This window comes from Miniopterus schreibersii (assembly GCF_964146895.1).
Source record: "Miniopterus schreibersii genome assembly, chromosome: 3".
Classification (NCBI taxonomy): Eukaryota; Metazoa; Chordata; class Mammalia; order Chiroptera; family Miniopteridae; genus Miniopterus; species Miniopterus schreibersii.
Window position 1 is genome coordinate 102,658,388 of NC_138103.1, and position 24,979 is coordinate 102,683,366.

General features: G+C 52.3%; 1 protein-coding gene across 1 annotated transcript in view; it reads left to right on the top strand.

The window, feature by feature from the left end:
* ITGA1 (integrin subunit alpha 1) overlaps positions 1-24,979 on the top strand; it is a 123,142-nt gene that overhangs the window by 73,479 nt on the left and 24,684 nt on the right. Inside the window, exons 7-14 of the mRNA XM_081131109.1 lie at positions 2,956-3,104; positions 7,049-7,199; positions 11,574-11,739; positions 14,386-14,459; positions 15,156-15,300; positions 19,200-19,345; positions 22,309-22,452; positions 23,635-23,892. Coding sequence (XP_080987235.1) covers positions 2,956-3,104; positions 7,049-7,199; positions 11,574-11,739; positions 14,386-14,459; positions 15,156-15,300; positions 19,200-19,345; positions 22,309-22,452; positions 23,635-23,892 — 1,233 coding nt within the window. The remainder of the gene's footprint in view (positions 1-2,955; positions 3,105-7,048; positions 7,200-11,573; positions 11,740-14,385; positions 14,460-15,155; positions 15,301-19,199; positions 19,346-22,308; positions 22,453-23,634; positions 23,893-24,979) is intronic.

Genomic DNA, 24,979 nt, shown 5'->3' on the forward strand with positions numbered 1-24,979 from the left:
TTTCACATTCATTTATACTGGACGGTGACCTGCACAAAGACAATGCCAAACCTACATGGTTCCCTCGACAGTAATTCGGAGTCTCCCTGGATTGCTGATGAAAAGCTGTCGGGGTCCCTGGGGAAAGAATTTTAATTCTCCCCAGAGAGTCCTAGTGGCATTGAACCATAAGGCAAGGACCAGCCTGAACGGGGGTCTCGGGTGCTCCCATCACGTCGCTTCTGTGTGTTATCAGCAGGTTGTATCCGACCTTGTTTACAAAGGGTCGTCTGCCCATCTTTAGTCCACCCCGCTCTCCCCTCTCACAGTGGGCAATGGGTTTTTTAAACGCAGTTTCCTTATTTATAAAGTATGGATGTAATTTCTGTAACTCTCATATAAATAAATTAGGAAAGAACGTTTTAAAGGTTGTTTTAAATGGGAGGCTCTGGGGTTTGTTTCTGCAGAATAGGCTTTGGTTTCCAGGAAGACCCAGCTTTGCAAATGTATCTGTAAGTCAGACCCCTGGTCGAGCCTGGAGGTTTCCGACCACGGTGGTATCAGCAGGGGCCTCCGGGAGGTCGGACGCAGCGTCAGACTTGGAAGTAAGACCTGCTCTAAAGCCGGCACCCAAGGCGACTTTCCCAGGGGGCACACTGGGCGGCCGCCTTGCAAAGACGGCAGCCGGGTCTCAGCTCACAGGCCCTGCCCAGGAAACACAGCGCCCAGAGTTGCCGCCTGAAAGAGACGCCCGCTTGGGGAAAGGGATTCGCGGAATCCCTGATTTGGGGGTAGGGAGGTTAGAGAAAAAGTGTCGTCGGGCACAATTCATGATGTAGGTCAGTTTTGGGGTCCACACAACCTTCAGAGGGGGGTGGGAAAGAGTAAGGGCCATCTCGGGGTGGGGAGAGAAACGTGGGCCAAGGGCACCTGCATCTGGGAGCTTGTCACCTTACAGTTTTCCTTTAAGGCGGCTCTGCCTGTATCACCCACCCTGTGGGAGAGGGAAGGAAAGGAGGGAGGCATTAGGAGAGGGAAACAGAGAACAGGGGAAGGGGCGGGAGGGGGCTGAGCCCCGCGGAGCCTGCAGCGGTGCGTCCCCTCGGCCCACGATCCCCGCTTGCTCCTCTGGCCGCCTCTAGCTCCGCTCTGCCCTCAGTCTGCTCCAGGCTCACCCACTGTCTTCCCGCTCCTGGGACCACACCTCCCTCTTCCCCATCTCAGCTTCTTACGTCCACAGTTCCCTCCACGGGCCCCACCCTCCCTCCCGGCCACCACCCAGGACAGGCCTCTGCCCTCCTAGCTCCTAGTAAGGTCTCAACTGAAATATCACTTCCCAAAGCCCTTCCCTGAGCCCCCACTTTAAACCACTGCCATAGGTTGTACTTGCCGACACAGCTTTTCCATTGGCATTGAACACGTATTTGAGGGATGGCGTGTGTGCTCTCCGCCCTGTAGCCTAGAAGCCCCGGGAGAACAAAGGCAGGGACCGGGGTGTGACTCCCGTGGCGCCCCCATGGCCCACCCGAGCCTGCAGTGAAAACCGCTGCAGGGACCAACCAGTCGTTTGAATTTAATAACCACACTTCGTGTTTGTTCTCTAGGCTCCGACTGCCCACAAACGGCAATATTATTGCTGTCAAAGTAGAAGGATTTAGGTTCTGGTAGGTTTTTTTAAATTAAATGTATTGGTGGGGTGACATTGGTTAATGGGATCAAAAAGGTTTCAAGTGTAGATTTCTATGCACTGTGTGCCCACCACCCACAGTCCAATCACCTTCCGTCACCGTATATTAGCCGCCTTCACCCCCTTCCCTCGGGCAGCCACCACACGCTTGTGTCCATGAGTTTCAGTTTTATATCCCACATGTGAGTGACACCACGTGGTTCTTAGCTTTTTCTGTCCGACTTATTTCACTTGCATAACCTTCTCAAGGTCCATCCACACCGTCGCACGCAAATGGCAGTGATTCCTCCTTTCTCCTGGCTGAGTAGTATTCCTCCGTGTCCACGCCCCACATCTTCTCTACCCCGTCCTCTATCCCAGGACACCCTGGTTGTCTCCGTGTCCTGGCCGCCATGAATAATGCTGCAGTGAGCACAGGGGTGCACATATCCTTGCGAATGCATGTTCTAGAGATTTTCTGGTGGATGCACCGAGAGGGGTCGCTAGGTCATGGTGTTCTCATAGGTTTTTTTGTTTTGTTTTATTTTTATTTATTTATTTTTAATTTTTTTTTGGTTTAAATTATTACAGATGTCCCTTTTTCTCCCCAATGACCCGTTCCACCCAGTCCCACCCCCTCCCCAGTCCCTCTCCCCACCATTGTCCGTGTCCTTGGGTTGTGCATATGTGCATATAAATTCTTTGGTTACTCTCTCCCCCTCCACCCACCTGCCCCCCTCCATCCCTCTGACATTCGTCAGTCTCATCCATGCTTCCATGTCATTGAATCTATTCTGTTCATCAGTTTATTAAGTTCTTTAGATTCCACGTATGAGCGAGATCATGTGATGTTTGTCTTTCTCTGCCTGGCTTATCTCACTTAGCATAATACTCTCCAGGTCCATCCATACTGTCCCAAAGGGTATGAGATCCTTCTTCTTTACAGCTGCATAGTATTCCATGGTGTGAATGTCCCACAGCTTTGTTATCCACTCAGCTACTGAGGGGCACTTGGTGCAGCCACTGTGGGAAACAGTATGGAAGTTCCTCAAAACATTAGAAATGGAGCTGCCGTTTGACCCGGTGATCCCACTCCTAGGAATGTATCCTAAGAACCTGAAACACTGATCAGAAAGAATATATGCCCCCGATGTTCGTAGCAGTGCAGTTTACAACAGCTAAGATCTCATAGGTTTTTAAACGGATCTGAAAACCTCCAAGGGATCACATCTGAGCTGCAGGTTTAAACTGAAGCAAGTGGACACTGGGCCTGGTGCTGGATGGTAACTAACCGCGGTTTGGTGTTTCAGGTTGGGATTGTACAGTACGGGGAAAACGTGACCCACGAGTTCAACCTCAACACCTACTCATCCACGGAAGACGTTCTCGTGGCCGCGAATAAAATAGTCCAGAGGGGCGGCCGCCAGACGATGACAGCGCTTGGGATAGACACAGCAAGGTACCCAGTTAAAAAGCGGCCAGAGCCGGCGTCTGTACAAGAATAACTGTCCAGGGCCCCGCCGCCGGGAGTGAACGCTTTCCCTGGCGATGTCCAACGCCACCTTGGCTGACGCGGGACTTGGCCGGTCAGCTCATCGTTACGGATTCAGGCTTTGCTCTAATACAGTCTCAACAGTCTTCTTCTCTTTCCTTTCATTCCAAGGGCTTAATTGATGGAAAATTGATCAAAAATCCCAGTAGTCTACTGAACCGTGTCCTTGGGCACTAAGACATAACACGAGTGACCCTCTCCCCTTTACCCTTTGTTCCCAGCCTCTAGGGTTCTCAGTCTAAAAAGAATGTTTTGTGCTCTTCTATTCGATGTATATGTGTATTCTGGTATGTCTGTGATTTTCCGGCGCCCGCTTGGGGCCTATGGAAGCTCTCAAATAGGAGTTTCTAAGAGGCAGAGTCAGCATTGCCTCGTTTGGGATCATTCTCCATGCGAGACTGAAAGAAGTGGAACGGACGTCATGTTCTCCACTCTCTCTCCTCCTTTCTTACTTTCTCCAAATTCCCTGCGGTTTCCATCCCTGCCTCCCCCCCCCCTCCCGCCCGGAGAGCTCGTAACCTGCTCTGGGGCGAACCGCCTTCTGAAGAGCCCACAGAGCCGCCCTTCCTCGCAATGCAGAGCCTTGTCTTTTCTGTATTTTCCCACCTCCTTCCGCTCTCACCTCTCGCTGTTTCTCACCCGAGGCACCCTCTGAGTGCATAAGCTTCTGAACAGTCAGTAAACAGGAGCAAAACCACTGGGAAGCTGACAAGTCGTTAGACGAATGTTAGTTACCTTCTGCCTTCAACTTCTGGGCTCTCCCTGACTCTGCAGAGCTAAGCGCCCCTGCTGTCCCTTTGCCCGGCTGCTAAGATTAGTGTTTAAAGGGGATTAAAAGAGTTACTATGGATACTCCAAAGAATATTGGATATTCAAAAATTTTTAATTTCATGTGCAGCTTTAGACTCACTGATGCTAGAAAAGCATGTGGTTCTAGTTACATGGGGCCCAAGAGAAACTAACCACACACAGCCAGGGAGCCGGTGCGGTTACCTCCCCGACCCGCAGGGCGCAGGCGCAGGGCGTGTGGCTCTGTGTACTGACTGCCCCTCGAAGTGCTGGCCGAGTGTGACCGCACCTGCAAGCCCATCACAGCGCCTTTGAAAGCTCCGGGCCTCTGGGGAGCTGTGCATTTCCCAGAGGCAGCCGCCGGGAGTGAATATGCATCTTTGAAATCTAACTGAAGCACTGTTCTGGCCGGGCTGGCTGCTGCATAAATACCATGTCCCTATATGGGGCTTGCCCGGGTGGCTCGCGGAGGGGAGGGTCCAGCTGCGGGACACAGGGAGCACTGAGTTTTGTATATAAATAGAACTCCACGTGATACGACTAAGTAGTCTTCTTGTCCGTTAGCTTTTCATGTGTAACCATATTTTTAATTGCTATGTATTGCTTTCAGGCAGGGCCAGTTTCAAACACTATTTTTATTTTTTTTAGAATCCTTTACTTCCATGTTCAGTGTCTCCCAGTTCAAAATATGTCTGTTGTCCCCTTCTGCTTGCCCCAAATTTCCTTTCTTTTCGATAAGTTCACACCTTTACTTGTAAGAACTGGATCCTCCTATCCCAATGAGAGGGATTCTCCGGGATGTTTTCATGTTTAAACACACACAGGGAGGTGAACGTTTAATTTAAAGAAAGGATACTGGACGGTGATGTTGGGGGTTAAGGGCAATTCACTGGAGATACTTGAATCAGGAGGGTGTGCCCGGGAGTCGGCCCGAGGCTACTCCACGCTACAGAGGACGAGCGCTGGTCTTAAGCCGCCAGATGTTCGTCCAGGGAGGTCTGCTGGTCATCTCCCTCAGCCGGGGTTAGCTCAGCTACGGCCTGGATCTTCTAGAGAATTAGGAAGTTGGGTGATCCCCGAAGGAATTAGAACTGTAAAGAGGACTGAGTTCCATGATATTTCTATCTGAATACTATTCTATTTAAATACTAGCCTTTCGAATCTCTTTTCACCTTTGCCTGGGCATGTAAAGGAGTCAGAAAGTCTATTTGTATAGTGTGGATGGCGGAGATACACAGGTCCCCAATGGTCAGTCTTTTTTTCATATTATTTTCTTTTGATAATTTTAGGAAAAAATGAAAATGTAAAAATAATGCAGCAAAATGCTATGTATAAATCGAACAAATTTAAGATGGATGTTAATATCTTGGCTTTAAGCCCTTTTTTTTAAAGTCTTTTTTAAAAAAATTGGTTTCAGAGAGAGGAAGGGAGAGGGAGAGAGAGAAACATCAATGATGAGGGAAAATCATCAGGTGGCTGCCTCCCACAGGCCCCCTGCTGGGGATGAGCCCACAACCCCGGCCTGTGCCCTGACCGGGCATCGAACCCTGAGCTCCTGGATCCTAGGTCGATGCTCAGCCACTGAGCCACACTGGCCAGGCAGCTTTAAGCCATTGTAAAGGAAAAATTATCACAAAAACAACCCCGTCTTTATTCCTACGTCCGAGAGCCCCTTTGCGCACATCACCAGGATCCTCTCTCCCTGCTCAGCAAGTACGGCTCCTGTGCATTCTCTGCGCATCTGCCCAGCGCTAGTGTACTTTGTGCAAACCGTTCCGAAGGCTGGCTTTAGGGGGATGTTTATTTGGCATAACCCGGACTCCAGCTGCCCTTCCGCGTGACCAAGTAGAATATGTAAATGGACCATTCAGTGTGATGATCGCTGCCTTTTATACCAAAATATGAGAAATATGGCATAAATCCTTTTATTATTTCAGACCTAAGTAGAATGTACTCGTCTCTTCCAAGACCCGGGAGAGGAAAGTGAGTTGAATAAAAGAAGGTAATAGAGCCTGGCCAGTGTGGCTCAGTGGTTGGGTGTCCACCCCAAGAGGTCACGGGTTTGATCCCCAGTTGGGGCTCATGCCCAGGTTGTGGGTTCGATCCCCAGTCAGGGGCCTGCAGGAGGCAGCCGATCAATGACTCTCATCATTGATGTTTCTGTCTCTCTCTCCTTCTCCCTTCCTCTCTCTGAAATCAATAAACACATTTTTTTTAAAGAAAAGAAAATGACAGAGAGGGGGAATGTGTGTGTAGAAGACACAGAACAAAAGACATTGTCCATTTCCCCATCTTTTATCTCACTCCACAAATGCCTGTTGAATCACATCAAAATCCGTTTCTTTGCCCGTCGGTTAAAGCATTTTCCTTTCTCTCGAGCTACCTTTTCCACCCCACCCCAGCAGCCTGTGTCCTAAGACCCAATTCAGGCCAAATCTTTCACAGCTGCCCCCTCCTTCCCTGGCCCTGCCACTGGGACCACCGCCATCTGCAATTTTTATTCCTACATCCGATTCCACCCCCCACACCCAAGAGCGCCCCCAGGCACAGCCGCCCAGACACCCCTTCCTTCCACCTCCCCCCCAGCCCAGCGCACCTGCCAGCTGTCTAAGCAGGTGGGGCGGGGGCCTAGAGCAAGAGCTTCGGCCAAAAGCCAGGAAGGGGCCTGTGGAGCGAGGGAAGGGGCCTGTGGAGCGAGGGAAGGGGCCTGTGGAGCGAGGGAAGGGGAGTTTATGGAGCAAGGAGAGTGTTTCACACCTGACCTTCTCTAAGTCTGGGGTCTGCTCCCGTCACACCCGCCCTCCGAAGTGTCCACGGGTGAAACAGTGCCGCCTTTTATACCTGGGATGCACGGGGATCAGCAGACGGTGCTCCCCAAGGCCTGGAATAAATCTCAACCTGGTGCAAACACTGGCCACCGTGCCTCCCTCTCGAACAGGGGGCGTCAGCGTGGACCTCGGAGGGAGCACGGGGCTCCCCGGGTGCGTTTCCCCTTTGGTTGTGGCTCTGCCTCACCTTGGGCGGCGTTTCATTCGCTTCTCCTTTGCCTGCGATCCTTTCAGGAAAGAGGCGTTCACAGAGGCCCGGGGCGCCCGGAGGGGCGTCAAGAAGGTGATGGTGATAGTGACCGACGGGGAGTCCCACGACAACCACCGGCTGCAGCAGGTCATCCAGGACTGCGAGGGCGATGGCATCCAGCGGTTTTCCATAGCTGTACGTACCGGCTGGGGGCTCAGGCTCGGGTGGCGGGAGCGCTGTCACCTGGGGTATCCGCTGAAGGTCACGGAAACAAGGGTGAGACAGAAAACTCCACCTGGAGGCGAACCTGTGCAGGCGGGACGGCCGGTCCCTTGTGTCCTCGGTGCCGGCACAGTGCCAGGCCAGAGACTCTGCAGCCGCCGCCGAGGCAGAGGAAGGGGGCCGAGGAGAGGGGGAAGGAGGGAAAACGGAAGGAAGGGGCCTGGCGGCAGGCTGGGCAACGGGTAGGCCCTGCCTGCTCACCGATGATCCTTCCGGTAGCCTGGGAGGGCGGAAAGTCAGGGCCTGACTCTCGTTATCACCTGAAAGTCAGTCCACCGTGATCCGCCCACACCCACAGCCTTTGAGGTGCAGGAAAGAGGCATCACCTAACCCTTGTCTCCCCTGGACGGTGTGCCCGGGGCGTAGGGGAACTGCCCCGCCACGGTCAGGCTTTCTTAGGGGTCCGCAGCTGTGGGTGCTCCTCTGCGCACCCGCCTCTCGGGTGGCTGGGGAATGGGGAGCACTCGGGACATGCGTGTCGTTGCCTGAAGCCTCTGCGCAGAGCCAGGTCCACTCCATTTACCTCCCCGCCCGTGCAGCCAACGTGGAGCCGCAGCAGCTGCGAAGTATGTCTCCCTGCCAGTGCGTTTAAGCTGCACACAAAGAGCAAAGGGCCGGCGAAGGAGCCGTTCCCATCGGCCCCAAGGAGAACCCGAGCCTCTGTAGGCGATGCGAGGAATGCAGCGCGGAGAGCTCCCCGCGCCCTCGTGGGCACCTGCGCCAGCCAGAGCCCTCCACTGTCGGCAAACAGCGCGTCTCTCAGAACGCCGGGGAGAGGCTGTCTCAGTGCTTTCTACCTCTGATGAGTGACTTTTTTCCTAAATCAACTTCTGATCGTTCTGGGGCATCAGTTGACTTTGTCTTCATGGTTCCACCCCATGGAGAGGGACATTCGGGAAAAGAGACTTTCAGACGTGGAGAATCATTTACACCCCTGCTTGCCTAGCGCTCTGTGACTTACAGGGCTCCTTTGTTTGTTTCTGTCTGTCCCGACCTCCCTTGTTCCCCGGGGCTCCCCGAGGAGGGTAGCTTTCCTTCCCCCATCCTCTGAACGAGGAAACCGAGGGGCAGCGGGGCCCATGGCTGTGAGCCAAGTCTAAGGACTCCCCCCACCCGCACCCCCTGACTCATCACATGACCCGCTGCCCCGGCTTCCCTTCCCCAGGCCCCAGTGTCCCTTTGCGGCCGCCCAGCCGTCTGGGTGGAGCTCAGGGTCCTCGCCTGTCTCCACGCACGCCCTCAGCCCCCCAGAGGGCACCCCAGCCTCTCCGCCTCCCCAGGCGTTGTGCCAGAGAGAGGCCAGCGTGGAGACAGGAAGCCTGCGCCAGCCTCACATCGGTCGCGACCTGAGCAACGGAGGGCTCGCGGCGTTTTCAGATGCGCTGAGCGGAAGGGTGGGGTGGGGACAGGCAGAGGGCGCCGTGTTGGAGGCAGAAAGACGCTGGTTCAGATTCAGCCCGCGGCGGTGGTTAGGCATCGCCACTCAGCCCCCGCTTCCAGGCCTGCAGGTCGGGGGACCATTGGTTCTCTCTCCGCCCGTCTCAGGTGAAGAATCAGTGAGGTGAGGCCTGCGAGGGCACCTAGGGCGGCGGCAGGCGGGCAGCGGGCGCTGCGCTTTCTTAAGGACCTTTGTCTCAAGGCCTTTGCAGCCACGAGGTAGTAAAATCGCCGTGTTTGCGAGCTAGAAGGATCTTAGAGATAAGACCAGAAACCTGCAGAGACTCCCCCGCAGGCGGTAAAATCCACTCCCAGGTTGAGAAACCTCAGCAAGCGATCCGCCTTCCTTCTGACCCTTCCCTGGGCTGCAAACAGGGACAACCGTCGGCTGAGACATTTCCCTTTGCATCTGGAGTACGGGATAGAAGCATGAATGCGTCACTGTTTCTCTCTTTGCCTTTGCCGTTACTTCTATCAGTTACCTTCTGCCAGGTATTGATCAGTTCGTTCTAACCTCGGGCGCTGTAACCACCCATCCTCTTGCGTGGCTGAGACTGATTCCACGCGGCCCGGGCTTCCCGCTGTGGGGTACCGTCCGCAGTTAGAGCCCGTGGCTGGTCTCCTGCATGCCAGCCAGGGCGTGCCCACTGCCCCAGACACCTGGGTACCATCGTTCGGCTTCCCGCAGAGGACAGGCTAGCATCCCAGGTGTCAGGGGCAGCCCGTGGCTGAATTAACCATCAGCAGCATTATTAGCACGTTAGGAAGCCGTCACTGGAAAGAAAGTACCTATCAGTGATGACTTCTTAATTAAGCGACCCTTCTATCGCTTTTACATTGTATCTGGCTACATGCCCGGTGTTTCTTGCCCCAAATCACTATGTTTCCCTTCGTTGGGTCCCTAGTTTGTAATTCATACTTTGTCTCCCATCTGGTCACAAAGAGGCCTTATACTTGCATTAATCTCCCTGGAGAACCATGAAATCATGAGTTCCTTTCCCACGTGAATCAGGGAATTACCTTTTATCAAACTCCCCTTCAAAATAGTATAAATAAAAACATATAAGAAAATAGAAAATCTCACTGTAGCAATAACAGCTCGTCGTTTTCCCAGTTCATACTTCCTTCCCCAGTGAATCCCGTACTGTTTCGGTTTGCGGCAAACTAGGAAATAAGACAGCGACGTAGGTGTCCTTCCTCTCTGTGCATCCCCACGGGTTTCTCCAGGTTCACCCGGGCTGCTCGTGGTCAGGTCCACCTGGGGACTGGCCCGATATCCGCTGGAACGCTCCCCTCGCTCCATCTTTTCTGACCCACCATTTGATCCTGAACACCATAGAGATGTGTGTTTTTTTGGCGGAGGAGACAGCACCCAAAAAGGACTGGCTACGAAAATAGAAGCCCTGTGATAAAACCGCAAACATTAATCCCTCAGGTTGGGCGCGGGTCCTGAGCGGGTCCTGAGCGGAGAGCCCCCCATCCCTGGGCTCTGCTCTGCCGCCTGAGGCCATTAGACATCTCTAGCAAGAGCCTGCTTTAGGTTCAGACTCTAGTCTTAACTGATGGATGGGACTCTAACGGCTGTGAAACTATCACCTACAGCATTCAGATGAAAGTTAGAGAAGTTAGAAATATCTTAGAATTCCACTCGTTTGCACTCAAAATGCAGTCACCGTGCTCCGTGTGCGTGAATCGGACGCTGCGCATCTGAGACACCTGCCTGGGGGACCTGCAGTTCTGGCAGCTTTACTCATAATCACTCGAAGCTGAAAACAACCCACATGTCCTCAGCAAATAAATCGTGGTGAAGCCATGCCGGGGAAAGGATTCAGCAATAAAAAGAGCTGAACTTCTGACACAGGAGGCAGCGTGGATGGCGGGCTGTCGAAAGCACTATGCAAAATAAAAGAAGCCAGACACACAAGACTACATACTGTTGATTCCTTAAATGTGACGTCCTGGAAAAGGCAGAGCTGTAAGGACAGAAAAGAGATCCGTGTTTGTGAGGGGTCGGGGGGAGGGGGGTTGGCTACAAAGGAGCAAGAGGGAACTTTGGGGGCGACGGAAATACTCCGTGTCTCGATGCGGCGGCGACACATGGTGTAGGCTTGTCAAAACCCAGAACTGTATGTCTAAAAAGGGTGAACTTTACTCTATATAAATTAAATCTGACTTTAAAAAGGAATCTTACTTTACGATAAACCTTACTTTAAAAAGTAAACTAAGTGTCCAAGAAGACCTTCTAGGACATCTAAATAATTATAGTTAACGATAACAGATCATTCCTCTGTAAAAAAGAATGTCCCTGTCTTGAGCATTTGGTTTCAAACAGGAAGTCTCACTTGTTTAGTTTCCAGGCTGCCAAGTTAGCTTGCTTCTAGGCCAGTATCTGTTTAAAATATATACGGATCGGACGGCCCCTGGGTAAGATTTTCAGGAAGAACTGCCTGGGCAGGATCAAGCATCTCATTAGTTAACTGCTTTGCCAGCAAACGGTGCTGCCACTGGCTAGAATAATACCAGAGACGTTCAGAAACTGCCACATGACTTTTGAGCTGTCAGAATTTCATGTGCACCTGTTAATAACCAGGTACACAGGAGTGCAAGAGAAGAGAGTTTCGCGAGCGTACAGGTTGCCCTTTAAAGTTTCTTACACCGATCATAGTATGAAACAGTTAACGTTAAGGTATCTACGAATCCTGATAACTACTCTCCCGAGAAGGTCCAAGTACATAAAACTGCATTATGCTCAGATACTGAACAATCTCTAGTTTGCCAGCAAGACGCTTGAGATCCTTTTTTGATTCAGAGAATTTAAACTGTATTCTTGCCATTTCCGCTGTGTCTTAGATCCTTGGCAGCTATAACCGAGGAAACTTAAGCACGGAAAAATTTGTGGAGGAGATAAAATCCATCGCCAGCCAGCCCACTGAAAAACACTTCTTCAACGTGTCCGATGAGCTGGCTCTGGTCACGATTGTCAAGGCCCTGGGGGAGAGAATATTCACCCTGGAAGGTAGGCGAGGGGGCTGTGCTCCTGATTCCGCGCGTGCTCTCGGCAACCCAAGCTCGCTGTGGTGGGGTTTCGGTATCCATTCCTGCCACGTGGCTAGTGGATTTCACCATGTGCAGTAGCCAGTGTGGAACAGTGTCCCTTTCTATACCCTGCCGTTGAGTAGACGGCAGTGTCACACAGGCCCTGTCTGCTGGGCGCTGTCTCTCTGGGAGGACAGGCGGTGCTGACCTGAGCGCCGAGAGGACAGCGGTCAGTGGGGACGCACGGGAACAGAACTGTGGCTGTGTGTTCATATCTTTTCTGTGACACATGTTTAGAGAACGGAGACGCTAGCCCAAGTTTTGTTTTTTTCATTTGTTTCATGTTGGGCTTCTGGAGGACTGTTCTTGTGCAGTAACTTCTTTTTTAAAAAAAACAAAACAAAAAACTTCTTTTTTTTAATGCTTCTATTGAGTTTTAGAGAGGAATAGAGAGAGTGAAACGTTGAGGAGAGTCATTGATCAGCTGCCTCCTGCACGCCCCTGACTGGGGATGGAGCCCACAACCCAGACATGTGCCTGACCTGGAATTGATCGGTGACCTCTTGGTTCCTGGGTCAGTGCTCAACCACTGAGCCACACTAACTGGGCTGTGGACAAGCCATTTTTAAGCGGCTTTGGTCTCGCAGCAGCCATCCACTGTCATTTATTCACAGGACGGATCACGAGCTTAGCTCTCCTTAAGAAAATGAGTGAGGTTTCCAAGTCCTTGTGCACTTTTAATTTTTTAATTTTTAACTAACATCGGCCAAGATATGATAGGAGCAATCTGTAAAGACCATGTAAAAGAAAAATTACTGGGTTACATGAGATAGTTAAACACAGTACAGTCCCATTTCTCGTCTCATCTCGTGATGCCAGTAAACGTAACCGAAGACTCGCAGGAATGAAGCCTGGACCGGCTGTTGGGTAGAGAAGGGATCATTTTTCCTTAAGTGACATTTGCAGATGGTTTCTGACCTGGGCACACCGTGAGTTAAAGGCTGCACACTGCAGTGCCCAGACACTCCAAGAGTCTCTACATTTAGGAACGAAATTATTTTACGAGGAACTCCTCGGGTTAAAAGTGTCTCCCACACCTGTGTGGCTACCAAAAGAGGGTTTTGACTAGCCTATGTCTGGCTCTCTTTCCTAATGAGACCAGAAAGGGCTTCATTCCCTTGTTGACTTGGGAAATCTCCGTTTCCCTTCAACACTTACCTTTAGGTAGGAAACAGCAACTGTGAAATTCCTACTTGCCGAGCACAGCGCCACCTGGTGACGGGAGGGTGCCGGCAGCCTGCCCGATAAAATCTGCAACCGGCCTGAGGTCTCCCTTTCCCACCAGACTGGGAGAAAAGCAGAATTCCCTAACCCGAGGCTGCGTGGTGGTGAGAGGGGCTATCTCACACCCTGACGGCCCGGGAGGAGCTGGCGGCCGGAGGCTCAGGGATGGACAAGGGGCTCTTCCCGTAATGCCCCTCCAGCGGGCAGACGGCAGAGCTTCCTGCCCTCTGTTCTCAGCCGCCGGCAGCCCCGGAGGGCGCTGGAGACACGCAGGTCTCTCTGCTGCACTTACAGTTGATGTGGCAGCGATAAACCAGACAGCGCCCTCACGTACTGTGGACTTAAAGGTTTCGGTTAAAGTTAAAGTGCATCTCGGTCAGCTAGATCAGAGGGTAATGCGTGAGATGAAAATGATCATCTGAATTCTTGATTGATTTCCCATTGACTCTGGTCCTGTAAAAAGGCGGCTGCTGATGAACTCGTTAACAAATCTGTGCCAGGAAATAACTAGTAAGGGAGTCTGACTCCAGAAATTTCATTGTTCTCATTCCTCCATGAAGAGGCAAACTGACATTCTTAAAATATGCTCTATTTTTAACTTATCTGCAAGGCCAAGGAAATCAGGAACTCCCCACGGAAAGCCAATAAATCAGCATTTCCTCAGTCCCCTCGGAGGCCGGGGCTGTTTGGGGAGCAGCACATTTCCATGCAGTGCTCAGGATTATCTCTGCACTTTAGTAAAGACCTTCAGAATGGGCACAGGATCGTAAATGTGTGTGTGTGTGTGTGATCGAGTGGCACATGGCCTGGAGCCCTGTCAGAAGGCCCCCTCCTGACCTGCGAGTGATACCCACAGCCGGAAATTAGAGCAAATACGAACCCAGAATCCCCACCCCCTTCATCAAGCAATGGGATTCTGAGAGGGTCTCTAGCCAGACATACAGGTTAAAATGTGAATGACATTTTCACAGCCCTGGAAGTATCAGGTTAGTTCAGCCTGATGTCTCAGCAGAATTCCCGGGGCGACAGGATGAGACAGGGGTTTCCCACTACGGGACTTTCGGCTTTACCCGGTGGGTATAAAGCACGGTGGGACCTGTTGGCAGCTAGTGTGTATGGGCACAGTGTGAATGGAGATTCCCACCAACTGCAGCAAGGCGAGACAGCCCTCCTGCAAATGTGCCCTCTCCCCAGCCCTGCCCAGGAACTTCAGACGGCGAGATGGGGCTCGAAAATGCCTCAAAGGTGTTGAAGTTCTGCTTGGTAAAGACCACAGGCTGCAGGGGTCTCCGTCTTCCGCAGATGGGCAGGGTGCTAACGGGCCTTTCTCTTCCTGTCCCAGCCACAGCCGACCAGTCCTCGGCCTCCTTTGAGATGGAGATGTCACAGACCGGCTTCAGTGCTCACTACTCCCAGGTATGTCGACCACCTGTAAACGAAATGGCTTTTTTTATTTTTCTTTCAAGAAAATAAAAGCTACTTCAAGAATGTGTTTCAAGAATATAAATTTTTTTTGAGGTTTCCTCCCCAAACCAGTCCCCAGCCATCCACATTACAAGTGCGACTTGCGGTTGGTGGCCTGGATGGCCATTCAGACCGTGAGGACGTTTCTAATCCAAACAGGAGGACGGCGTTCACAGCTTCTTATAGGAAAACGCGTGCTCTCCCGCAGCTCACTACATGGTCCTTAATAACTGAATCCGTGCGAGGTCCCCCTTACGTAGTTATACATCCGGCCATGTGAAATACTTAATTTAAAATATTTGCTAAGGAGAAGGAATGTGTCTTTTTGTCAGTGTTGAGATAGTCAGGGTTTTACGAGAATTCCACGCTCGTGACGTAGGGTTCTTGGCACCCATGGCACAGCATCAGGAAATGTATCCTTTGTAGCTGATGGGAGAAAAGGCAGCATGGTCCCCGCACAGCGTGTTGACATTTCAGCGTGCGACTGTGCCGCAGGGAACCTCGGGCAAGCCTGCTGCCCTGAAGATGGAGATGGCGGTGACGGCGGCTGGCCCACGCGGCCGTCGGAGGACCGCGTGGGTTAACGGGTGTACGGCACGTGGAAGAGGGCCCCTCGCGTTGCTAATGTTTTCTCTTTTCCGATGCCAGGACTGGGTCATGCTCGGGGCAGTCGGAGCCTACGACTGGAATGGAACTGTCGTCATGCAGAAGGGGAGTCAGATCCTAATCCCCCAAAACACAACCTTCAACGTGGAGTCCACCACAAAGAACGAGCCCCTCGCTTCCTATTTAGGTAAAGTGGGGATGTAATTAGTAGAAAGTTGCTGGGCTTTGATTCTGTGTTGTTTTAGCTTTAGTATCATTTGCTTAGGTTTATATTGGCTCATTTACAACTATGCAGGGTGGCTTCCAGGGGTCGCTATTTTGCAGGACCTGTGAGAGTCCCCGGTCTCCGAGCAGCCCAACGCGAGGCCGTTCTTTCTCAGAAGGCTGCCCAGCGCAGGCGTGATTGAGCCTCGCGTGTGCACTTTTCGAGGTCTCCTGTGTCTGGTGCTCTCATTAATGTCAAGGAGAGCTTGGGACCCAGCGGACAGGAAACAAGGCTAGGAAAAGAAACCTCGACCCAGCCGATATCCCGAAGACCAGACTCCCGTTTTATTTTATTGTGAGAAAACCACTCAACATAACTACTCTTTTAGCCAATTTTTAGGTGTATATGATTGTTGACTATCCATAGTCTTGTTAGTTTCTTTTTATGATCCCTGATTCTGGAAAAGAAACTTTGGATCTGTTTTGTCATATAGCATCTTCTTTAATAGCTCTACTCAACAAGACAAATATCGAGCTCAAACCCAGTGATGTAACACCATCTCATTCTCCAAAGACCTGCCTGGATGGGTCTGGTATCACCTCATGCTAGATCTGTACCAGGCAGGGGGCTGTCTAGGGGACACCCGGGGACTCTTCTATCACTGACTGATCTCAGTCAACCGCTGGAAGGGCCTAGCAGGAGAAGGAGCCCCCAGGTATGGTTTCCCAGCTCTTTCCTCACTCAGCAAGTATTTTGGAAATACCCTTTTGCCCGAGAACTGGTGCTTGGCTCAGGATGCAGGGTACAGGAAACAGACACCTCGCAGGGCTCGTGGTTGAGCATGTTAGCGCTCCTCTCCGAGATCTTTCTGTCCTGAAGGCATCTTTTTCTCTCTCCTAGCTTCCTCCTGCTTTAAGAGGGGGATAGCAGGTATTTACTGATAGGTCCCTACATCTCCTGTTCCAGGGCACATGTTAAAGCTGTAGAGGAAACGAAACTTTGAAAGAATAAAGGCCCGAGGTTTCTAGAGAAATAAAAATATATGATAAGCAGCAGATATAACATGAGTGCTAAGACCCCGTAAGACGTGTTGAAATGAAAGAATGAAAGTCTGGTCTATTTCTTATTAAAGTCCTATTAGATTCCGCTCCGGCGAGAGAGCAGTTAGGATATTCACGCATTGTTCTAAGGCTCACACTTTATGAAAGAAAGTGCCAAACTGAGATACGTCGATCTAAGATTATCTAAAGGATCTGGAAACGGTCTCCTTCTACCTGTCCCTCTCCCCAAAGAACTTGAAGAAAATGATTGTTAGAAAGCAAAGTGTATGTCTTTTAACTATGTGGAGGGTTGTGATGTAAAATGAAGGCGTTGGGCTTAAAATTCGTATTGAGTTTTAGCATTAAAGGAGATCTTAGCATATGGTGAGCATCTGATTTTCCAAATTAAGAAACTGAAGAATTGAAAAATTATGTCACAACTGCCTATGGCCATCTGAAGCTGGAAGGGAGGCCCCGGTTCCTCCTCCGGGGCCGATGTGGCTGTGCCACGCGCCTGACCGGGCTGGTCAAGGAAGCGCTGATAAGTAATGAGTGCCTGCAACGTGCCCAGCCCCGAGTTAGGAATAGGGGGTGCCAGATAAATAAGGTGTATCTACCCCGTCAGTGAGGAAGCTACATTTTTGGAAGAGAGATGACAGAGGATGAGCCAAACCATCGTGGTTAGTATAGTACATACTGTGGCATAGAGGACCCACGAAGACCACGGGAGGCTAGAGCGGAGAGCTTCTAAAGGTCCTTCACAGCCTAAGATTGTACGGGGCTGTTTTATGGGAAATACTTTACAATCAAGAACCAGGTTAACCTGAGGCTCCTTCCTGTCCCAGCCAGAAGAATCCTGGAACATTTATCCTCATGTATGATGGTGGCATGTAAATTAGTGTGGAATTTTTTAGGAAGGTCATTCGACAGTGTGCATACAGAGCCATAAAAATGTTCACACTGCATTGACCCTGAAAATTTTTTAAAATATGTTTTTATTGATTTCAGAGACAAGAAGGGAGAGGCAGAGAGAGAGAGAGAGAAACATCAATGATGAGAATCATTGATCAGCTGCCTCCTGCACGCCCCCTACTGGGGATCGAGCCTCCAACCCGGGCCTGTGCCCTGACTGGGAATCGAACCATCAACCTCCTGGTTCATGGGTCGGTGCTCAACCGCTGGGCCATGCTGGCCAGGCAAACCTGAAATTTTACTTCTGGGACTCTAACCTAAGGCGAAAAATACAGTTCTTTAAGAATACCAACTGAGCAATGATTTTCCTTTATAGTTATTCATGAAAATGGGTGAAATAGTATATCCTAAATGTCAAAAAATACAGGAATAGTCAAGTAAATGATAAATCCACTTAATGGAACCCAGCAGAGTAAGGACTATAAAGCTGCTGCTCCTGTGGTACCCAGACCTGGAGTGGTGATGTCACCGGGCGCACAGTCAGGCTCCTCTGAGGTCACGGGGACTCGAGTTTGTCTTCTGACTCTGCCCTGAGCTGTGACTTTAGGAAAATTACTTTTTCCTCAAAACCAATTTGCTTATTTCTGATATGGAAATAATTACTGTATGTGTGTGTGTGTAGTAGTAATATATATGTATATATACATATATGTAATTTGGATTAGGAATATTAATTAATTAGGAATATTAATTAGGATTATACCTGACAGGCAGTCAACACTCAAAAGGTGTTGTCTGGTTTTTATTATTATGTAGTGTTATATAATAAACATTCCTCTTACTATTGCGGTAGGCAGCGTAATTGACCCCAAAGATGGCCATGTCCTAATCCCCAGACCCGGACCTCATATGGCAGAAGGAACTTTGCAGATGTGATCAAGTTAAGGATTTTGAGATGAAGACACTCTCCTGGGTTATCTGGCAAGGCCCAGTCTAATCTCAGGAGCTCTTCAGCTCAGAGAGTCTCTTCTGGGCATCGTCACAGGGAGATAGGACTATAGCAAAAAGGTCAGAGAGAGGCAATGCTGTGGGCTTTAAAGATAAATGACCACATGGGTGGTCTCTGGAAGCCGCAAAGAGAAAAGAAATGGATTCTCCCTGGAGCATCCAGAAAGGGACACAGCCCTGCCCAAACCATGGCATTGGCCCAGGGAGACCCTAGGTCAGACTTCTACCTCTGTAAGGTAATAAATCTGGGATGTGTTAAGCCACCAAGTCTGTGGTAATTTGTCACAGCGGCAATAGAAAGCCGATACACGTATATTGTATATAATACTGACAGTAGCTGACCTTAATACTACTACTAAGTGGTACTGAGGGCAGACAAACTTACAGCACTTGCATGAAGTCCATGTGTGTGACACTGTCGCTTGGGAAGCTCACACATTTTAATTAAGAATGTTACAGTATTTTGGTATACTGCGCTATCGTTACCTGATTAAATTCTTTAAAAATAAATATTCCTTAAAAAATCCTCAATTCCCAAAAAGCTTGGGTTCATGGTTGCTTAGAGCAAACTTAGAGAGCTCACAACTTAAAGATATCCCAGACAGCAACAGAAAACTAAGAGAGCCTTCATTCCTGACCAGTGTTCATAATACATGACTCCTCTCTGCCCTAAAAGGGAGCCTGGGGCATGTTGTCTGCGATCTGCTAAGACGACATTTATTCTGTTTCAGAAATCTTCTGTGAGCTTAGTCACAGCTTAGCACTCAAGACGTTATGCCTACATCGAGTTTAATGTATATAAAACGTCTTTCAAAATAGAAAAAAGCATCCAGACGGGGCAGTATTCTAAAATGGATCTTAGCGTATTGGGTGCCGACTGTGAGGGGCGAGAGCGTGTATCTGGCCTCTCTCCTTTGGCAGGTTACACCGTGAACTCTGCCACCACCCCCGGAGGACAGGTGCTGTACCTCGCGGGCCAGCCTCGGTACAACCACACCGGCCAGGTCATCGTCTACAAGATGCAAGGCGGGGCCGTGAGCATCCTCCAGACCCTCCGGGGAGAGCAGGTGAGCTTGGAAGTCATGGTTGTAAATCACTCCGTCCAGACTCTGTGTAGAGTTAACTGCTTGTTGTCCTAACCTTAAAAAATAACAGTAGCCCATATTCAACCTCACCTGAGATCAGGGTGTGCGTTAGGCCCTTGGAGGCATGGGAAGTATCTGTGTCTTTGGCCTCAGGAATATTTCAGTCAGATGGGGTGGAGCTAAGATGTACGAAGATGAAAATACGGGTGCACAAATATTCATACAAGGAAAGAGCAAAACCATTAGGAAGCGAGGCTGACACTGGCACAAGCAGTAATTCAGAAGGTGGAGAGATTGTTTCTAGCTCAGACTGGTGCAGAAAGTCTTCGTGAGAGACAAAACCTGGGCGCGTGCAGAGGGGAAGTGAGAATGCAGACGGGTGGGAAGAGCAGGGGACAGGCCAGGTAAGGAGAACTCGGTCCCTGAGGTGTGAGGCGTCCGGTGACAGACTGAAGGGTTAGGGGTTGTCTCTTGGTTGTAACTGGAAATTGTTCGTAACATGTAAAATCGGAAAATTCTCATTAAACAACATTGAATAGTAAAGGAGTTTAAGAAGTTATACATGCAATATGCAAACATACGTATAGGTAAAAATATTTTTAAAAATATTTTTAAAACAAACACTTTTGCTATTGCTGATTATAACTGAATCGTAATACTTTGGGTCATTTTGATTCCTTTTTTATAGTTTTCTGTATTTTCCAAGTGTTCTATAATGAGAAATTGTTAACTTTACTCTGTAATCCTCATGGGCCAAGGGGGGGTTCTCCCTAGACTGCCCCCCCCATCAGCACCATGCATGCACACACACACACGCACACACACGCACGCACACACACACGCACGCACATGCACACACGCATGCACACACACACATACACGCACGCACGCACACACACATACACGCACACACACACACATACACGCACGCACACACACACACATACACACGCACGCGCACAGCCCTGGGAAGGGAAGGCAGCCTTCCTCCACCAGGGGTCCCCAGCAGCCCCGCAGGAGCTCAGCTCGGGTGCCGGGAGGCAGAGGTCAGGCAGGTGAAGAGCCAGCGTCCGTCAGAGCACCCTGGACGCATGGGCATTGCCGGCAGGTTCCCGCTGAGGGCGTGCAGCTGTGGGAGTCACTGGCCTCCGGGAAGCCCAAAGTATGTCGCCTGTGTCAGATACAAATCCAGTGTTCGAGTCAGAGGTTAATTTTACCAGTCAGTGGCAATCCTACAGGTTTCCAGGGGGCAGAGAGCAAACCAAGGGCAGACTTTCATAGACCAGGTGGGAGGGTTTCATTAGCCCTTTGTCACATGTGCAGTTGGGAAGACACGTCGACAGTAAAAACAGGATATTGCTGGAGCTCAAGGGTGAGGCCGGAGGAGCCTGCAGTGGCATAACCACAGTGAAGTGGCGCAGGGGCCTGGTGGCCTCAGCGAGGAGGGGTTAACGGGGGGGAACGAAGGCATCGTAGGTCCCTTATCACCGTTAATGGTCTACAAGCAGGAAGCGTGCACCTTTGGGAAAGAAATGCTTGTGGAAGCCTGAGGGGAGCATCACAGACGATTTAGATTGTGAATGACTTCATTTCAAGCCTGGAATCTGGGAGAAATACGGCACCAGGATTAGACTGTCAGCAACTCAAGCAGTTCAGATATTTTCACCCACTTGGAAGTTGGTCTTAGGCATGTTTTCTGTAACAGTGAACACAATTCCAATGGCTGCAGGTGCCAGGTGGGCAAAGTCCATGAATCAGCTGCCGAATAGGAATAGGAATCAGCGGGGACCACGGGCCATCTGAAGGCTTAGCTCCCACTCTGCTCCGGGCGGCTGCAGCCATACGGGAACGAAGGCCCCAAGTTGCCAGACTTTACAACATTTTAGTCGTGTTTTTCATGAATTTAACCTTTAAAAAACCCTTTAAACCCTTCATAAGCCTGAGAAAAGGGTATTCAGAAGTCAGTGTCTAGCAATTGTCTAAACGTCTAGCCGTGCCTGGAAGTGTAGACTCGGGGCCTTGAGAGGGAGGAGAGAGCGGAGCTTCAGTTTGTGGCACGGGAAGAGCTGGGAAGGACTGATGGTGTAGGGTGAGAGAAAGGGGCGGAACACAGGTCTGAGCCTAGTGGAGCCAGCACGTCGGGCTGGGGGAAGGGAAGGGAGCCAGCAAAGGTGGGAGGGAGGGGAAGGGCAGTCCGGTACATGGCAGAACCCAAAGGGCAAAAATAAAGTCATGGACACGGAGACAGCAAGTGTGAATAAGGACTTACCAAGAGCGTCAACTATGGGGAAGGCTGGCGCATTTAGATAACGAGGTCTGAGTCCCTGCATTTCCCTAAGATACATCCCTACCTTTAAAGAGATGACACATGGCTGCAAGGGGGTGGTCCCTGCAATCCCATCATAGTTTTCTGTCCCCCATAGCTGCTGGGACAAGACCAAGCCCTTTGGTTACGTAGACAGTCTCTAGGCCTGTGGGGTGAAATATGCACTGCCCCGTATTCCCACACGTTCCGCTCCTCCTGTATTTCAGTGCATATTTTCACATCGCTGCATCTCAGCATACCTGAGGCCTTTCCGAATGCCTTCCATTGTTGAGCTCATTTCGTTTCCTTTGAAAAAAAATAAAAATTATTGCAGTATTACTGACCGTTCCTGATTTGTGGAGAAGGAATAGCTTGGGGGAAACCTAAAAGAAGTCATTTCTCTTAAGCTACGGACTCTAACAGCCGCTCCTCCTCCTAGAGAGACCTGACGGGCCGTTGGTCTCAGGCGAGAGCCGGGAAGAGCTGTCAGGTGGCACCCGCTTCCACAGCTCCCCTCCTCTGCCGGCCGAGTCCCAGACGCCCCTGGGTTGGCGTCGGTAGAAGAAAGGCAGCTTTTAGCTTCCCGGGGAATTCGGAGGTTCACCACACGGCTGTTTGGTTTGGTTCTGTCTTGTCCTAGATCGGGTCCTACTTCGGCAGTGTCCTGACAACAGTGGACATCGATAAAGACTCTAGCACGGACCTGCTTCTGGTGGGAGCCCCCCTGTTCATGGGAGCCGAGAAGGAAGAGCAGGGGAAGGTGTACGTGTACGCCCTGAACCAGGTAACGGGCGCGGGGCTTCGGGGAACCAGGACAGTCTCCTCCGTTCTTCTAATTTCAAAGAGAGGACGTGGCCCTAGGTTTCCACTCACTTTGGAAAAAGGGGCAGAGAGGGTTTCAGGGCCCACTCCCACCTCGGTCTCTAAACGAACGTTTCGGGTTCTAACGCAGACGTTCAAACCGCTAGGGCTTTTCTGCTTTGAAAATGTGAACTATTCTTTTTAAACAGGATAAATATAAGTCTCGCTACACTGCCCAGTGAACTCGCAGGCAGCCAGTCCTGAGCTCTGCCCGGGGTGTGGGGAGCCTCGGCACCCGATGGGGTGGGCTGGGTGAGCCGGGGGTTGGACAGCCGGGGGGCGGGGAACTTCAGGCAAGGACACCGGACATTTCCAGCAAACTCCTGAGGTCTGGGAATACTTCGCTGGGCTGGAGTGAGATTCTGTTTCCCACCCCTGACTTGAGACCTTATTTGTTAGGTGAGATTTCTTCATTAAAATAGGTGTGTTTTGTTTTGTGTGTTTTTTTTTGGTTTTGTTTTGTTTTGTTTTTGCTGCTAACAGCAAAGTCGGTATTCATCTATTTGGTTTTTAAATTTTAAGAGTCTCTCCGCATTAATTATTTAACTCTCGAATGATATGCTTTTCTTTCCATCCTTTTTGGGGGGGTCTTCCTCCTGCCAGCTTTTTGGGTCCCGTACTGTTTTGCCCCCTTTCCCAGGAAAGTGTGTTCCTCGCTGTCCATCGTTGCCAGTACTTTCTGGCCTTCCTGAGTTTTTGGCTTTTTCACTCCGGATAGGTTTGGGAAACGTTTGCTTTCGAACAGAGTAGACCTTCTCTTTAAGGGGAACCTGCAGAGGCTTTTCTGCGAAGCACAGTGCTGGGCGAAGAGAGCACAGCCGCGTGAACTGAGGGTTTCAGATTCCAGTTCTGCTTTAGAAAGAGGCTGTGGCCGCGCCTCGGCCGGTGGCATCAAAAAGGGAGCCCGTTAAAGTCCCGTCCTCTCGCCCACACTCCTGCGCCCGTCCTGTAAAACCCCTGGCCTCGCTCGCAGACAGGCCCGGCCTCCGAGGCATTTCACCCACCGCCCCACCGGTGTGGAAGCGTCGCGCGTGGGCCGGCCTGCGCCCGATTCCGCGCCGCGCGGTCTCACGGAGCCCGGACGCGTCCGCTTGTGTCCCGCCAGACGCGGTTCGAGTACCAGACGAGCCTGGAGCCCGCCCCGCAGACGTGCTGCTCGTCGCGGAAGCACCGCGCGTGCCCCAGGAGGCACCGGCGCGAGCCCTGCGGGGCGCGCTTCGGGACGGCCATCGCCGCCGTGCGGGACCTCAACCTGGACGGGTTCAACGACGTGGTGGTCGGGGCGCCGCTGGAGGACGACCACGCGGGCGCCGTGTACATCTACCACGGGCGGGGCCGGGCGCTCAGGAGGCAGTACGTGCAGGTGAGTCTGCAGGCACAGGGATGCTCCAGCCCGGGCCCGCCCAGGGGTGCTCCAGCCCGGGCCCGCCCAGGGGTGCTCCAGCTCAGCCCCGCCCCAGGGATGCTCCAGCCCGGGCCCGCCCAGGGGTGCTGCAGCCCGGGCCCGCCCAGGGGTGCTCCAGCTCAGCCCCGCCCCAGGGGTGCTGCAGCCCGGGCCCGCCCAGGGGTGCTGCAGCCCGGGCCCGCCCAGGGGTGCTCCAGCTCAGCCCCGCCCAGGGGTGCTGCAGCCCGGGCCCGCCCCAGGGATGCTGCAGCTCAGACCCCGCCCCAGGGATGCTCCAGCCCGGGCCCGCCCCAGGGATGCTCCAGCCCGGGCCCCGCCCCAGGGATGCTGCAGCTCAGACCCCGCCCCAGGGATGCTGCAGCCCGGCCCCGCCCCAGGGATGCTCCAGCCCGGCCCCGCTCCAGGGATGCTGCAGCTCAGGCCCCGCCCCAGGGATGCTCCAGCCCGGCCCCGCCCCAGGGATGCTCCAGCCCGGGCCCCGCCCCAGGGATGCTGCAGCTCAGGCCCCGCCCCAGGGATGCTCCAGCCCGGCCCCGCTCCAGGGGTGCTCCAGCCCGGGCCCGCCCCAGGGATGCTGCAGCTCAGACCCCGCCCCAGGGATGCTCCAGCCCGGCCCCGCCCCAGGGATGCTCCAGCCCGGGCCCCGCTCCAGGGGTGCTCCAGCCCGGGCCCGCCCCAGGGATGCTGCAGCTCAGACCCCGCCCCAGGGATGCTCCAGCCCGGGCCCCGCTCCAGGGGTGCTCCAGCCCGGGCCCACCCCAGGGATGCTCCAGCCCGGGCCCCGCTCCAGGGGTGCTCCAGCCCGGGCCCCGCCCCAGGGGTGCTCCAGCCCGGCCCCGCCCCAGGGATGCTGCAGCTCAGACCCCACCCCAGGGATGTTGCAGCTCAGGCCCCGCCCCAGGGATGCTCCAGCCCGGCTCCGCCCCAGGGATGCTGCAGCTCAGACCCCGCCCCAGGGATGCTGCAGCTCAGACCCCGCCCCAGGGATGCTGCAGCTCAGGCCCCGCCCCAGGGATGCTCCAGCCCGGCCCCGCCCCAGGGATGC